This window comes from Saccostrea echinata, unplaced genomic scaffold (genome assembly GCF_033153115.1).
Source record: "Saccostrea echinata isolate AGI-Se365-2 ecotype Australia unplaced genomic scaffold, CSIRO_AGI_Sech_v1 ptg000034l, whole genome shotgun sequence".
Taxonomy (NCBI): domain Eukaryota; kingdom Metazoa; phylum Mollusca; class Bivalvia; order Ostreida; family Ostreidae; genus Saccostrea; species Saccostrea echinata.
Window position 1 is genome coordinate 6,265,190 of NW_026889783.1, and position 16,469 is coordinate 6,281,658.

General features: G+C 34.5%; 1 protein-coding gene across 2 annotated transcripts; it reads left to right on the forward strand.

The window, feature by feature from the left end:
- Positions 1-6,831: 6,831 nt before the first annotated feature.
- On the forward strand, positions 6,832-14,161 carry LOC133199643 (COP9 signalosome complex subunit 1-like). 2 transcript variants are annotated; one of them, XM_061335498.1, is made up of 14 exons: positions 6,832-6,908; positions 7,316-7,405; positions 7,562-7,746; positions 7,899-8,060; positions 8,673-8,808; positions 9,009-9,086; positions 9,639-9,779; positions 10,059-10,153; positions 10,928-11,033; positions 11,205-11,285; positions 11,852-11,989; positions 12,213-12,299; positions 12,436-12,483; positions 13,567-14,161. In XM_061335498.1, the coding sequence occupies exons 1-14, from the start codon at positions 6,876-6,878 to the stop codon at positions 13,639-13,641; spliced, it is 1,455 nt and encodes a 484-aa protein (XP_061191482.1). In that variant the 5' UTR covers positions 6,832-6,875; the 3' UTR covers positions 13,642-14,161. The 2 variants fall into 2 exon arrangements, with proteins under 2 accessions (XP_061191482.1, XP_061191483.1); XM_061335499.1 differs by having other exon boundaries at positions 9,642-9,779.
- The last annotated feature ends 2,308 nt before the right edge of the window (positions 14,162-16,469 follow it).

Sequence of the window (16,469 nt, forward strand, 5' to 3'; positions counted from 1 at the left end):
CTGACCATACCTTTTTATCCACCCCACGGAAGACCCGCAACGTACCAGTGATCATGGACTGTCATACATGTAACTCAGCACATGGACATGGTCGAAGCAGCGAAGGAAACAGTGATGATACAGACAGGATGGACGTTCATTTTGAAACACTGGATCTAAATTCTTCATTAGAGGAATCTTTGATTGACCAAGTGGAGGCAGAAAATCGGTCGGAGACTTCACGTGTAGCACCTAGCGAGACAAGAACCACAATCACGACGGTGCAAAGGCGGAAATCGAGAGGGTACGGCAGTCTCTCTGATCCATACCGCCACACAGGACCCACTGCACAACAACAGGATCAGATGAAAATTGGTTGGCCAAGTTACGAAGATTTTCGGAGAATGAAACATAAAGGACGGAACCACACGTTGAGTAAAAAGCAATCAAAAGACAATAAAAAGTCTACAAATGATGTTCAAAAGTGGGTTAATATTCATTATACTAGAAGTAAACCATTACAACGCTACACGCCGCCACCGAGTTTCCCTAAGCTAAACCCTATCATTGTACCATCACATACATGCGTTGACTGTCCGATGTGTGACCTTGTTTCTCGAACTGAACGCGGACCTACTCCTTGTCCGCCCAATAGCCCCACGTTTGGCGTAACAAACACGTCATATATTCCGTCATCCCACCGCCACTGTCATTCAGACTCCAAAATACCGCCAAAAGATCACGTGACATTAAAAAGTGTGCAGATCAATCGGAATGAAATGACTATTCCGAAAGTGACAGTGAAAGTATTGGACACCAAACAACAACTGGAGGAAGCCAAACTTTCCTATTCCAAATTTCCAAACTGAAAAAATGTATTCAACTTGATTTAATTCATTTTAATAATTTTTTTATCAATATGCTTAAAAGTGCTGAGATTCGTGGTGTAGAGCTGAGGTGTAGTCGGGTATATCGACTAATTGAAACGGGAAATATGACATTGTTTCTGGACATACTATAATTTCCTAAAGATCACTAAATTAGTATTTCTTTTTAATTACCTTTAAAAAACCTGTTGCATTAATAAACAATAATAAAATCATGTTCTGCATATTTAGCAAACATAGTACCAGACAAATTCTCTGCTGTCGATAATCGATATGTTGGTGCTTAAAAGTGTTGGAGGTTCATTTGGGGCCAAATATATTTCCTTTGGCCAATATTCAATATACCGGTATATGTGGCACCATGGCCAGTAAGATGTCGCAAAGTTGATAAGCTTAAAAAAATATATAAAGTCCTATGGAATACCTCTGACCCTCTGTATCACATGCAAAGCAGAGAATTATCTGGAAATCATGCATTTTTTCTGTGTGTTTGTTCGTCACAGTGATTGATTGTATGTTGTTTAACGTACCATTCGAGAATTTTTCATTTATAGAGACGTCACCGTATGTCGGTGAAGGGCTTCAAATTTAGACCTATATACTCAGCACTCAGGGTCATTGAGCAGTGAGGGATCTTTATCGTGCCAACGCCAATCGTGAAATGGGACCTTGGTTTTTAAGGTCTCATTCGAAAGACTTTCACTTGCCGAGCGCGTGGCAAAGGAACAGCCACTTCCTATGTTTAGGTTTGTCGCGGCGCAGGCCTCCCGATCACGAAGAAAACGCTAGATACTACGAGGCTACCATGATCGATCTCAGTGTATGCTTGTAATGTTTGTTTATTTGTTGTTTAACGTCCCTCGAGATTTTTTCACTCTTATGGAGATGCTACCACTTGCCGGTGGAGAGCTGCAAATTTATACCTATATACCCGGCGCTGAGGGCCATTGGGCAGTGAGGGATCTTTTTCGTGCCAACACCTACTGCGACACGGGACATCGGTTTATACGGTCTCATCCAAAGGACCGGTCTCCACGTACGTCCCTCAGTGAATTCGAACCCGCGACGGAAGGATCAACTCCTTACACTGCTACTCTAGTTCAAACGCTCTAACCACTGCGCCACGCGGGCGACGTATATCTTGTGAACTGAAAGAGGTGAGAATCTAATATTTCGTATATATATCTTTATTGCTTGGCATAAAGCCTTTGGAAAACACCAGGCTTTCTAACCTCGTGACCTGGAACTTAACTTTTGACATTCTTTTCAGATACGGTATGATTTTAAGTGAACAGAGATAGATTGTATTTTTTTTAATATGAGGGATGAACTATGATGTTAAACATATGCAAATAATGCCTAAAAAAGGTCATGATTATTGAACTTGTGATCTTGAACTTGATTTTTGGCCTATTTCAAAGAATAGTTTTATTTTCTTTGAATGGTCTTGTTATGACTTAGAGATATTTAATATGTATTGCTTGTTATGAGCCCTTCCTTTAACTACAGGCCTCTCTGATTAGTATCCTTGAACTTTGATATATTGATTGAACTCTCAATTAACAATGCTCTGTAAATCTGATAAACCAGAAGATGATATTCATCATATCAATATCCGAACCTTGTAACGGTGAACTTGACCTCTGACTTCAAAGATTTATCAATTTTGCTGTATACCTTCTGTAAAAGTCAGGATTTCATATTTACATCATAAAGTACTAGCCTTATTAACCTTGTGACTTTGAACTTAACCTTGTTTTTGGAATGTGCATTTCAAAAGTAATGTATGGAGATATATAGCGGGCTAATTATACCCGCATTTTAATTTCTAAAGAAAGACCGGGTTTGTTATCCTGGTCCGTCCGTCTGTCACACTATATATATCCATGGCCGTAGGAACAAGGGGGTGGGGGCACGGGAGGCGTGCCCCCCCCCCTCAATAATTTTGCCGATATATAGATTACTATAGAAAACATAGCTACCATATGCTTGTGCCTCCTCAATAAAGACGTCTAATGACGTTTTTTTTTTTTTTAAATTTTGCTTGTCAAGAATTTTTGGTAGTTGATAGTGCCCCTCCAAATGAAAATGTATGGCTGTGCCCCCCCCCCCCAACTGAAATTGCTTCCTACGGGTCTGATATCTTCTTTCTCAAACTCACCTTAGTAAAAAAAAAAACTAACCAGATTATTCTCAGAATATGCTTGTTGTCATTGACATCATTTGTTTATAATTTCTGTAGAAATTATTGGCCGTCAATGCGACATTGACCTTGGTCTCTGAACTTCCTTTCAGTTCAAGGGTAAACTAATATTCAAATAAACTTCGGCTTTTCCTTTCAATTCTACATAACAGGTGAAATCAAGTTATAACAAGTTTATTCTGAGAGTATTGCATTAGCAATACTAGTCCCATACCGGCAAGTGTAATCTGACCCCAAGACCATAAACTGAGAATAGACTTAAGACAGAATTTTGATTTTTAATATCTTGAGTTTTATTTAATGTATTTGCTTCAAAATTTGCAATTTTATATAACATTTAAATTCAAATATTAGATAAAAATTTTGTTTCATTATCAAAATTATTTCAAAAGTTATATTGGTTTGAAATTTTGACTTAAGTCTGTTCTCAGTTTATGGTCTTTGGGGCTGGTTCCCGTTAAAAATTGAAAATGTCATAATTCCGTCAAAAATCATTGAAGCGGAACGAAATGCAAACTTAAAGAGACACCGTGACGGAAAAACGGGAAAATTGACTCAAGTAGAATTTTTGCAAGACGCATCCAAATTTTATTCAATTCTTGAAAGTATTAGGTTTCAGAAAATTACAGGTTTCAGAACCTAAAAAGTATACTTTTATGGAGAAAAATATAAGTAAAAATAATTTTAGTTTGCCCCAACACGAAAATACTGCTCCACTTCTTCCTCTTTAAGGTACGCATGCGCAGAAAAGTTAAAGAAGTTACCATGGTGTCAATTCAATAGCTATAAATGACGGATGACCCACGATTTTGATATAATCTTCAAAATAGATGATCATAACTTATTTATCACTTTTGATTGCAATGTGTTTTTTACAAGTTTCACGCTAAAAATAAGAGACACATGACCTTGACATTGTAGACATTGACGATAACAACCACGCCATAGATACAACTTTTCTTTTTCCGGCACTTACATTTTGCAGTTGAGATCTCAAAACTTCGCCTTATTCATATTTCTCATATATCTTTAGCTTTATTATACAATTATCTTAAAAGAAACACATGATATTGACTCACTATGTAACTTTAACCTATAACTAATCAAGGTAAAGTTACATACCAAAAATCAGCTCAGTATCTGCAAGCATTTAGAAAAAAAAATTGCGGAAAACCCTTAAAAATGGAAAAGGTCGCAATTCAGTCAAAAATCAATGAAGCGGAACGAAATGCAAACTTGATCTGTAACTCATCAAGATACGCTCACATACCAAAAATCAGCTCATTTTCTGCAGACGTTTAGGAAAAAAGTGAGGAAAACCAAGTGGGACAGACGGACTGACGGACACGGAGGAAACCTATAGTCCCCCCCCCCCCCCGGTTTCATGCATTTAGATATTGCTTATGGATGTATTCCTTCTTTAGAATACTCTAGTTTCATTCTAAAAATCTTTAACCCGAGAATCAGTTATCTGTATAAAACTTTCATAAAAAAAATTCAACACTATCTTGTTTGGTGATCCTTTGAATTAGAACTATAGATGAGTGTCTATTTTACGCTTTCATTGTGTGTTGACAAAATTCTGTTAAAATACTTTGAATAGATCTTGGATTTCCATTAGTTTTATAGTGGACTTAAATCTTATTCAGATTGTCTGCCGAAGTTTTGGTGGCCGATCATGCCTGAAGTACTTTTTAAGAATTATATTGATTTACAAAGAATGAACTTCTGCTATTGGTTTCCTCACGAATAATTCACTCACCAGTGTCCAATGCTTTCTCTCTCCTTTATTACGTATATCAGAATTTTCCCAGTCTGTGACTGTTTAAACACACTTGAAAATGTGAAAAATCATTTGAAGTCTAACATGAAAACGTTTTGGGATCTCGACTTGTAACAAACATGTCGTTTTTTTAAAATTGTTTTTTCATGAAGTTAATTTTTTTTTTACCAGATATGCTAGTATTATGATTAAGATATTGATCAATTTTGCATTAATTCTTGCGGACTATTTGTAAATTTTTAATCTATCTGCAATATTCTGCATTTCAGGTAAACTTTATTATTATGGTTTATTAAAAATTGGAATCAATTACAAACGTAATCAATTTGTTAATTTGGAGACCATCATTTGAGAAATCATTCGGCTTTAATATATCATTATTGATTAGCTGTTATAACGGTGATTCCTCATACGAGGAGCTATCTAGGTGTGTTTGTATGCCATGCTATGCTAGCTCATTTCATTGTATGATGAAAACTTCAACCATAGTACATATTTTGGGCGGGGCGATGCATGTGGTAATTAGAAATGGAGAGGTGTAATTTGTAATTTTCACATTACTGAATGAATACATCCTTTATTTCAATTTTAAGATAACATTTTAGAGAGACTCATGGGTTGATCCAAGACCCCCCCCCCCTTCTAAAGTATAAAAATCCAGAAATTTTTTTTGGCAAGCAATATAAAAAGAGAGGTAAACTTGCCCAAGTGTGAAAAACCTAACTATTGTGTGTGGGGGTGTGTGTGTGAGGGTGTGTGAGTGTGTGTGTGTGAAGGTGTGTGTGTGTGTGTGTGTGCGAGGGGGGGGGGGCGGTGAAGGTACGTGAGAGTAGGGTTAAGCACTTCTCAAGGACAGGGCGTTTAACCTCATACAGATGTATATGTCTTTTCTCACTAAACTTAGGGTCGGTTTTCAGGCCCGAAGCAACGGTTTCAAAAGGGGGGGGCAAATTCCCCCCAAAAATCTGACAAGCAAAAAAAAAAAAAAAAAACAAAAAACAAAAATTAATTTACTGTCCAAATCCTTGACTTTATCTGTGCTCGACCTTTCAACATGAAAAAGTGGGGGGGGGGGCAACCAGCATCTAACGGAAAATTTTCTATAGCAAAAACTATACTCAGACTTTACTCAGAAAAAAAACTTTGCCATTAAAATTTAATAACTGAAAATCCCGAGGGGGGGTCAACCCAGTGATACCCACTCCAACTACAGTCACAGGTGCCTGAAGTGCGGATCGATAGCCACCCTCCCACCTTTTAATTAAAAAATATGTAAGAGTTTGGAGCAATGTATGATAAGTGTCTCAAATGACCCTTTAAAATGAATATCTTAATTTCACTATATATATATGGTTTTACTTTGCACAGCTATACACGTGACCTTTATTTGTAATTTTCAATTTGATCAAAATGCCAGTAATTTAGAAATATGACATCATAAAGTTCACCCAGAGACCTATATACTAGTATATAGGTCCCTGGTTCACCTTTTCCCGCCATTTTAACATATTTTGTATAAAACTGCTTATTTTTCCATCAATCACATCCATATGTCCTTCTGTGCAAGTAGATTGTACTTTTTCTTACGTTTTAACGTTAGAGAATGGCCTTGTACCACATAGTATAGGGGTGGTCAAATTTAAAGAAGACAAATAAGTCGTGACGAGCCCCTGTGCTTGTACGGTATATCATCTTCGCTAGCCAAGGGTTTCTGATACGCTACTCTCCTCATGAGGAGGACAAGGAACCCTTGGCTAGCGAAGATGACGGTATAATAGAAGTACACATTTATTTCATTTATTTGTTCATTTCATATATGAAATTTTTCTAAGAAGTAGCTAATTTCATTATCAATTTTATTCCATATGACCAGGGAGCATGACATAATATGACAAGATAATTAAATTGAAGGTTTTGAGATCTCCCCCGTGCTCTAGTTTATTTCGGAACAATCTTTCGAGTTAACTTTTAAAATTAGAATTTTACGCATGCCCTCTGTTGAAGATAATCAGTTCCGGGGAAAATGCCGTTGCCGATTCAACCAGGATTTTTACAGGTAATTCAGTGTTTTATGTCTATTCAGACGGCTGTAGAAAATTACTTATCACTAAATCATCATTTATGCTAAGTAACAGATGCATTCAAAACGCATTCATGACTTTAATATGTTGTCACCGAAACTTTTCTTGGATTTGACAAGCTGAAGATGGCGGATTAAAATGCTGTACATCACTTTCTTGCAAAAACTAGATGATAAAAACATACTGATATTGGGGAATTTATTATAACAGACATATCATGACCTATCCTACCGACAGTGTTTGATTATGGAGATGATAAGTAGTGATAAACTGACGACAAGCATTGCCGCCCGAATTTCCTCGGGAATATAATAAAAAAAAAATATTTCCTCTGTTGAATTTGTAATTTTGATGAATATAATAATTTTTGCTGAATTTATAGGTTGGCATAGAGCCCATGCAGGTTGATGCTCAACCAGAAGAAAATGACAATGTGGAGGAGGATCGATATGTGGTGGAGAATACGACACTGGTATCTTCTTACATTCATCGTGATGGAATAACATGAAAATTTTTGTCAGGAAGGCTTTCGTAAAAAAAAAATGAAGTTATCATTTAGGCGTGATTGTCATAAATTGAGTTAATAGATCTATTTGTCTTGCTAATTATAATAACTTGTTATCTATAGGATTTAGAACAGTATGCAGCCCAATACAGTGGTCTAGCCAAATTGAACAGACTCTTATTTATTGCGGATCATTGTCCAATGCTTAGAGTGGAGGCTCTTAGGATGGCTTTGGCCTATGTTATGAACACTTACAACACAAGTTTGTATCAACAGATCCACCGTAAACTTCAGGAGGCAGTCACATCGTTAGTACTTTCTTTGTGAAAAATTCTTTGTAAAAGTTCTAGATCTAAGTATTTGTTGTCATATGTGTCGTGCATTTTGAAAGAATATCAATGTTCTTAACTTTTGTTCATAGTTATGTGGACTGTTGACAGACTTTTGTTGCTGTGTTTAGGTCCTCCAGTCTTCCGGATGCTGTTGCTGGAGCCATTCATAATGTTCCAAATCTAGACACACAGTGGATAGAGACCACATCCAAGAAAGCAGCCCTCAAACTGGAAAAGCTGGATACAGACCTAAAAAATTATAAAAGTAACTCCATAAAGGAGAGTATAAGGTTAGTCTAGATGAGAGAAGATTTAGAATTTATAACCCCATTTAATGTTTTGGAATAGTTCTCTGGCTCCTTTTATGAATAAATATTTGGGTGTTTTGCTTATGTTCAAATCTGCTTGATTTGTTCAAAACAAGTGCATTGTATGTAAATATATTTGTAATTTATATTTAGATTTTAAACTGTTTTTTTTGAAATCCAGCACTAGTCAAATTTCAGCCAATTTAACTTTAAGTTGGGTGAAGGGAATGCCGATTTATTCAATTAAAGGGATGCACTTTTTTTAAGGGGAATTCTTAAAGAAAAAGTGAAAATGGATGCATCATTTAAAAATCTCAATCTCAAGAACCTCAGGTCCAGAAAAGAAAATGGACAACTTTCTAATAGAGTAGATTAAAGTTAATTCAAGTTTGAAATCATGCCTCTCAGGTATGGAATTGGTCAAGCCTCTAAAAGCGGTAATTTATAAAATCTATCAGAGATATCTAGCTATATATACATGTAGTATAGATTCAGATAATAACATCATTTTATGTCCCATAGTTTATATTTCATGGGAATTTTAACAAAACTCATTGCTGAAAGTTTGAAAGAGCATCAAAAATGTCTTTACAGGCGAGGCCATGATGATTTGGGAGATCACTACTTAGATTATGGAGACCTAAGCAATGCATTAAAGTGCTACTCAAGAGCAAGGGATTACTGTACAAGTCCAAAACATGTGGTTAACATGTGTCTTAATGTCATAAAGGTAGTCTTTAATCAGGAGATGCTTCCTGACATTTGGTAATCAGTTGTAAAAAGATGCTTAATCCATGCTCTCAGACATGTAAAGTAATCAGTTATAAAAGAACACCTAACTTCTTATTTCTGCTCTCAGACACTAATACCTGTAGTTCTCAATGAAAAAGATAACACCTGTATTGATAAAAATGACTTTATATTGAACAGGTTAGTGTATATTTACAAAATTGGTCACATGTCCAGAGTTATGTCAACAAAGCAGAAAGCACACCAGAAATGGCAGAGGTTAGTATCTATCACATTCATATTTTCAGTTTAATTGCTCTGGGTTTTATTTTTTATTATAATTTTATGCAGTTTTGAGACTCCGAAAACATGGAAAAATACTGTTAAAGTACTTATGTATGTATATGTATTTGTAATATTCATATTTAAGCACCTTTTGCACTGGCTACAATGTGGCAAATACTTTTTTTTGCCATGAATGGTTATTGTAAATAGCCATCGCAAATTCATGATTAGATTATTTAATATGAACTGAGAGCTTGCAATAATTTTAAAGTAAGAGGTGAATTTTTCTGTTTGAAGAGGCCATTTTAGAATTATTTCCAATAGTTTGCCAATTATGAAATTTATAGCAGCAAATTCCGATCATTGAAATGGTCATAAATCGCCTCCTGCTGCCCCCTATTGAAAGCACTGTGAACTACATGTCCACTTGATGTTGAATACACTGAAATATTATATACTAGAATAACATGCAGATTCTGAGTTCGTAATGGTGAGAGAATTTGTTCTTTACCCTGCATCTTGCTGATTATCAGTGAACGTTTTCAGCAGCATGGGAAGGATGCTGGACAGACTGTTTTGACAAAGTTAAAATGTGCTGCAGGATTAGCGGACTTAGCCACAAAGAAGTATAAATCTGCTGCTAAATATTTCCTACAAGCAAACTTTGACTACTGTGACTTTCCAGAAGTAAGATATTGTGGATGATAGACAGATTTTATATCATTTTGATATTAATCAGAACAAGGTTAAAGTTAAGGTTGATATAACTTCTTTCGCTAAGTTGAAAGGTACATTTTATCCCCTTTGTTTGATTCTAAAGTCAATGTACAATAAGGCAGACAGTAAAATTTTATCCAGTCATAAAACAAAGTTCTCATGTAAAAACCTTGTTAAAATATACAATATTACAATATACATGTATAAATATTTATAATTGTTTAATACGTAAGATTCTATCTGTTTCAGCTGTTATCCCCCTGTAATGTTGCTACATATGGTGCTTTATGTGCTTTGGCATCATTTGATAGACAGGAACTACAGAAAAATGTTATATCTAGCAGGTAGGAATTTATCAATAACTGAACATGGAAGTTTTATGTAAATGTACAGAGAAATCCTTATGTGAATGATAAACATTATGGTAACAGGAAATACAGTAAAACTCGTTTGCAGTGAAGTTCTGGAGACCTGAGAATTTACTTCGCTATATCAATGATTTGTTATATCTGTATAACGAATTCCTTAAAGCATACATAGTGAATTCCCATTATAGATTTTTTCATTTAAGTATGACTATTGTAGATTTCTAAATATATGTGAGGAATTAATTATTGCGCAATTACGAGAGAAGCATCTATAGCAAAGTAAAATTACTCGCTTTTATTTTTATGGTGCCGAAATCCATGTAAAATCTCTTGATCAACTGTCCACTCGTGAATTATTGTTCTTAGGATTTGTCTAAGGGCCATATTAAGTACTCATGTAAAATAAGAAATCTACAGTACCAAGTATAGAATACAAAATTTACTCTGGAGTTCAGAAGTTTTCGGATGAAGACGGCTTTGGGATTTCCAATTTTATTTAAAGCCATTTTATACTTCTAGGGGACACAAAATCAGTTCGCTTTAACTGTAAGTTCACTATATTCGAGTTCCTTACATCGGAAAAATTTTGCAAGGAATTGTAAATAATTACACTGGGAATTGCAAAAAACTTTGCTTTATTTGTGAATTTGCTATCTTCATGTTTCACTTAGCAAATTTTACTGTATACATCACATTATTTGTATGCTATGTAAATTCTAGACTCATTGCATATCCTTTATTCATTTGCAGCTCCTTTAAATTATTCCTAGAATTAGAACCTCAGCTTCGAGACATAATCCACAAGTTTTATGAATCAAAGTATGCATCTTGTTTGAAACTTTTAGGAGAAATTAAGGTAATACTTAGTTTATATTTATTAATTAGTAGTGAATCTGTTCCAAGAAATGAGGAATGTTGATAAGCATAATACATGTATAATATCAATTTTAAGATATGTTAAGTATTTTGGGAATTTTGATACTTTGGAATTTCCCCCCTGACCTATGCTTGACTTTTTGCTTTATAGGATAACCTACTACTGGATATGTATTTAGCTCCACATGTTAATGTCCTGTATACACAAATTAGAAATAGAGCATTATGTCAGGTAAGTCCTGTATACACAAATTAGAAATGGAGCATTATGTCAGGTAAGTCTTGTATACACAAATTAGAAATAGAGCATTATGTCAGGTAAGTCTTGTATACACAAATTAGAAATAGAGCATGATGTCAGGTAAGTCCTGTATTCACAAATTAGAAATAGAGCATGATGTCAGATAAGTCTTGTATACACAAATTAGAAATAGAGCATGATGTCAGGTAAGTCCTGTATACACAAATTAGAAATAGAGCATTATGTCAGGTAAGGAGATGATTTTTTTATCTGTGTTACACTCTTCATATAACACTGAAAAAATGTTCTGATATGCATTGTTTATGTAAAATTCATACTAGCTTAAATAATTTTTTAATCTACTTGGGAACACACATAAAATGTTGAATTTCATCATTAAAGTTGTTTTTACCTCTGATGTTTCTTCAGACCCAGTTCAATGAGAAATGCCTGTCTATTGATTGAAAATCACAAATATATGAAGCCTTGTTCTAGCGTAAATACGTAACATACAGGATAATAAGAAGAAATGACCAGATGATGTTTACTGATTTCAGTACTTTAGTCCATATTTATCCGCTGACATGAGGAAAATGGCTGAAGCTTTCAACACGACAGTCCCAGCTTTGGAGGACGAGATCATGCAGCTAATTCTGGATGGACAAATCAATGCCCGAATTGACTCCCACAACAAGGTCAGGGAACCAGTTAACATACCAGCTATAAACCCTGATTATAAATTGTTTATTATTATTTACTTGCATAATTCATTTGTGTGTATCCTTGTTGGTAATACTGTTTTGGACACTGGGATTGTGTTAAACAGAATTTTGATTAATATTTTGATAAAATAAAAGTCTAGAACCACAAGTTTATTGAAATAATGAGCCTGTATTCACTTTGGCATTTTTTTTATAGATTTTATATGCAAAAGACACAGACCAGAGAAGCTCCACATTTGAGAAGTCATTTGCCATGGGCAAAGAGTATCAGCGACGCACAAAGGTACGCTTATAGGTTTTACAATCTTGAACATGATAGATTCAGATAGGTTGTTTTAAATTGTATTTATGTTTTTTAAAAATATTTATGTGCAGTATTTTATAAAAAATATTTATCTTCTAAAATTTTTATTTCACAGGCTTTGATATTGAGATCTGCCATGCTACGAAATCAAATCCATGTAAAAGTAAGTGAAAGTAAAATGTATCATGAGATATTGATCTGCTGTGATGCTGCACAGAAGGAAATTAACTCACAGAGTTAATATTTGCTATATGCGTGGAAAAAACTTTGCAAATTCAAAATACGGTGAATAATTCTTTTTAAAAAAATTTATAAGGATAAAATAAATATTATACTTTTATCTGTAAATACATGTAGATAAGTGAACTCTATATGTGTTTCTGTTCAAACATAAAAGCAACAATTATTATAGCAGTGTTGTCTTCATAATTATGTAAATCTATTTAAAATTAGATCTTCTGAATCCCCTATTGTATGTTTCAAGATTGCAAGTGTCCAGATTGATCACTAACGGAAAGGGGGGGGGGGGGGGGGGGAGAGAGAGGGTTGAGCTTAATTGATACATAAACCTCTATTTCATCTGTGTGTATCATTCAGTGATTACTATTATTGAGAAGAGACAATGAACATTAATTCAAATATCATGAAATGAATTGACAGAACATATTTGCAGTGCACTCTCATGACTGATCTTATACTGTATGTGTACTTAAAAAACCAGGCTTCATATTTGAGCGGCTTTGGCGCAGACAACGATGCACTAATTCATGAATACTGCTTATAAATACAATATACGACACAGACATATATAGCGCTAATTCATGATTTCGCCAACAACTCCATACCCAGTGATTGCGCTAAATTTTGAATATGCCAGTTTATGTACACGTACAGTATGTGTCTCTAATGTAAACCCCACAGCTGAGAGAGATCATTGGATAATTTCCATTAATTTGTCTGGAAAGTTTTTTCAATTGCATACACAAGCCACTAAGCTTGTTTCTCTTTGAAAGTCAGCATTTATCGGGGGTACATTTTATGCATGCAAAATACAAGTGCGATGCTGAAAAAGGTTTCTGTCTAGTTTTTCCTTTCCACAAATTAAGATAAATGCTATTTGCTGCAAATTGAGAAAACAGTGATCTTTTCCGACCACCATTTTAACCTGCTGTACAGTATTGTATCATTTGGATTTTGAAGAGTCATTTATTGAAGAGTCATTTGATGAAGAGTTGTCTATTTGCAGAGTCCACCCCGAGATGGAGGCCAAGGAGGGGAGATGTCCATTGCCCCTGGGACAGTTTCCTCGGCCCGGAACTGATCGCACAGCTAATGGTGTCTATATCTGTGATAAAGACCTCTCTCTGGGGGGAATGGGCAGGCCAGTGTTGGACATCAAAGCCTGCATGTAGTGTTAAATCCAGTGTGATTCTCCTCAGAAATGCGAGAATTCCCTCATTGTTACAGATCAATCAGTGCTTGTTAAATTGACTTAAAGGACTGTGTTCAAAACAGCTCCATTTTGATTCATAAAGTGCTATTAATTATCAGCAAACAAATTTATCATGACATGGAATCATGTTTTTGTGATATAAAGTTATGTGGTGTGGACACAAAACTTTAGTTCTATTATATGGGATTCTTTAAAGACAATATACTTACATTAGATTTTGGTTTCTGAATATTTAAAAAAAAAAAGAACAATACATGACCAAATATAGAGCATATAAAAATATATGATAAGTGGTTATATGAATCTGTTCCAAGTTATGCATTGTATTGTACAAGTTTTTATTAAAGGTTCAGTTTCCTTTTGGTAAACTGTCAATATTCCTAGTTAACTGATATGATGAATAGAATCAGATGCATGTTACCATGGTTATATATCGAAGTAGTTTTTCTGATCTAAGTTTGTCGTGTCATTTGTTGTCGTCAACTCTAACTCTTTACAACTTACTGAACTGTGACGCAACATACACTTAATGTTCACGTCACAGAAAAATGAATTACCTTTTCCCCGCAAGCACTTTATAGAGCGGTACAAGTTTCTCTAAAGTTTAGAGTAAATAATTATGACGTAATATTTTAATAAGATTATAACTTTTCTTATTTAATGATATTTCAGGAAGTATAAAATAGAAAGGAATTGGCATTCAATTCAATTGAAGATTAAATTTACTTTTGAAAGTGCGTGAAAAATTTGTGATTGCGGGGAAACGGTATATGCGTTATTTTGCGTTAGAAATGGGAAATGGTATGTGTGTTAAAATGCGTGACTGTGGTTAAATTTTTTCTTTTCCAAACTCACTCATTTAGTTTCATAGTTTTTTTCTGGAGTATATTACACTACTCAGGCATGTATGTGGACAGCTTGACAATCATTAGTTTCCCATAACTTGTCATAATCAGTTCCATACTTCAGTTTGACTCTGGATCAATTTATAAGGTTACCTATAGAAAGCATGTAACTCACCTTCTGGACTACTTTTGCTTTTATCTCCAGACAAAGTCTTCAGTCCCAACCAGCATTCAAAGATGTACTTAATATTATGTTTCGTTTCAGATGATGTATTAGACTCATATTTTCCATATGTAAATTATTTTTTTTAATTTAATTTAATTTAAATAAAAATGTATGTACCAGCACTGCATCACCTAAATAGGTAGTAGTCATATCAGTATATAATCTTTACTCTTTGTTCAAGAGACGCCAATACAAAGTATTTGGACTGCTGTTGATATCTTGATATCAGTGTGGCTAGGCAAAGTGCTAGATATCAAACTCTCTTCAATGGACCACTTAACTTCATGTAGATACAGATACAATGTATATCTCAGACACAAGTTTCCTCGTAAAGTCAAGGGAGGGAGAAAACGTCACTTAGATAATGTACATATATATGTACCATCAAGTATTTGTGATTGGGATTAGGCCAGCATTGATCTCGTTCAAATAGATGTAATACTTGTATATATATTAGACTGTATGTCTGTATGGTCAATAACCAAATTATCTACTGGTAAAACTAATTTTTCTCGAGACATTCTCCATTGACTAATTTTTTTTTACTCAGTTATGCTTTATAATTGTAATTCCAAATGAAAGTTTAAAAAAATTGAGATATTATTTTTCTTCAGCTGATGTCATGGTTTATACCCTCCTCTGATGTTGCAGATTAATTTTTTTTCAACAAAGTTTGATTACATACTTAATCCTATGTAATACATAATTGAGGGGTTTGATTAATACTTAAGCCTATATTTAATTGAGGACATTTAGATAAATTATGTAGTAACAAATTAATTTGGCATTAAAATGCATGTAGTGCAGTTTTTTTCTACTCAGTATTTACTTGTCCTAAGTATTTAGAAATTCGTTGATTGTGATGGTAGCTTAATTGATTTAAATATTGAGTGTACCAGCAGTCTAAAAAGGACAAAGTTACCGATGTGAGAAAATTATTTAAACGAGTACTCGACTATCATAAGCATGAAGCCCCAGATTATTTGACTAGGCTATTAAAGCAAAATTGACATCCCTACTGTAAATGTATTAATCATCTCAACCTTTGACCAAGTAATGTCTGTTTTTCCTCCACATTAAGTTTAAGATCTACTGGTCAGAGACCAGTAGAGCTTATGCGATAAATAAGGTGTCCGTCATCCGTCTGTCTGTAAACAATTTTTCAAAACGCTACTCCTCCTACAGTTTTGGTCCGATTTCAATATAACTTGGCACACAAGTAGACTACACTAAGATACATAATTCTATATTTGGGTTTTTGATTCCGATGAACAGTGTTGCCATGGTTACTAAAAATAGAAATTTCTGTGCAATACATTCTAAACACTACTCCTCCTACAGTTTTGGTCAGATTTCAAAATAACTTGGCACACAAGTATTCTACACTAAGGTATATAATTCTGTGTATCGGTTTTTGATTTCCGTGAATGGTGTTGCCATGGTTACTAAAAAAAATTCTATGAAATGCATTCAAAACACTATTCCTACAGTTTTGGTTAAATTTCAATATAATTTGGCACACAAGTAGACCAAATTAAGATACATAATTCTGTGTATTGGTTTTTGATTTTGATGAACGGTGTTGCCAGGTTACTAAAAATAGAAATTTCTGTGAAATACTTTCA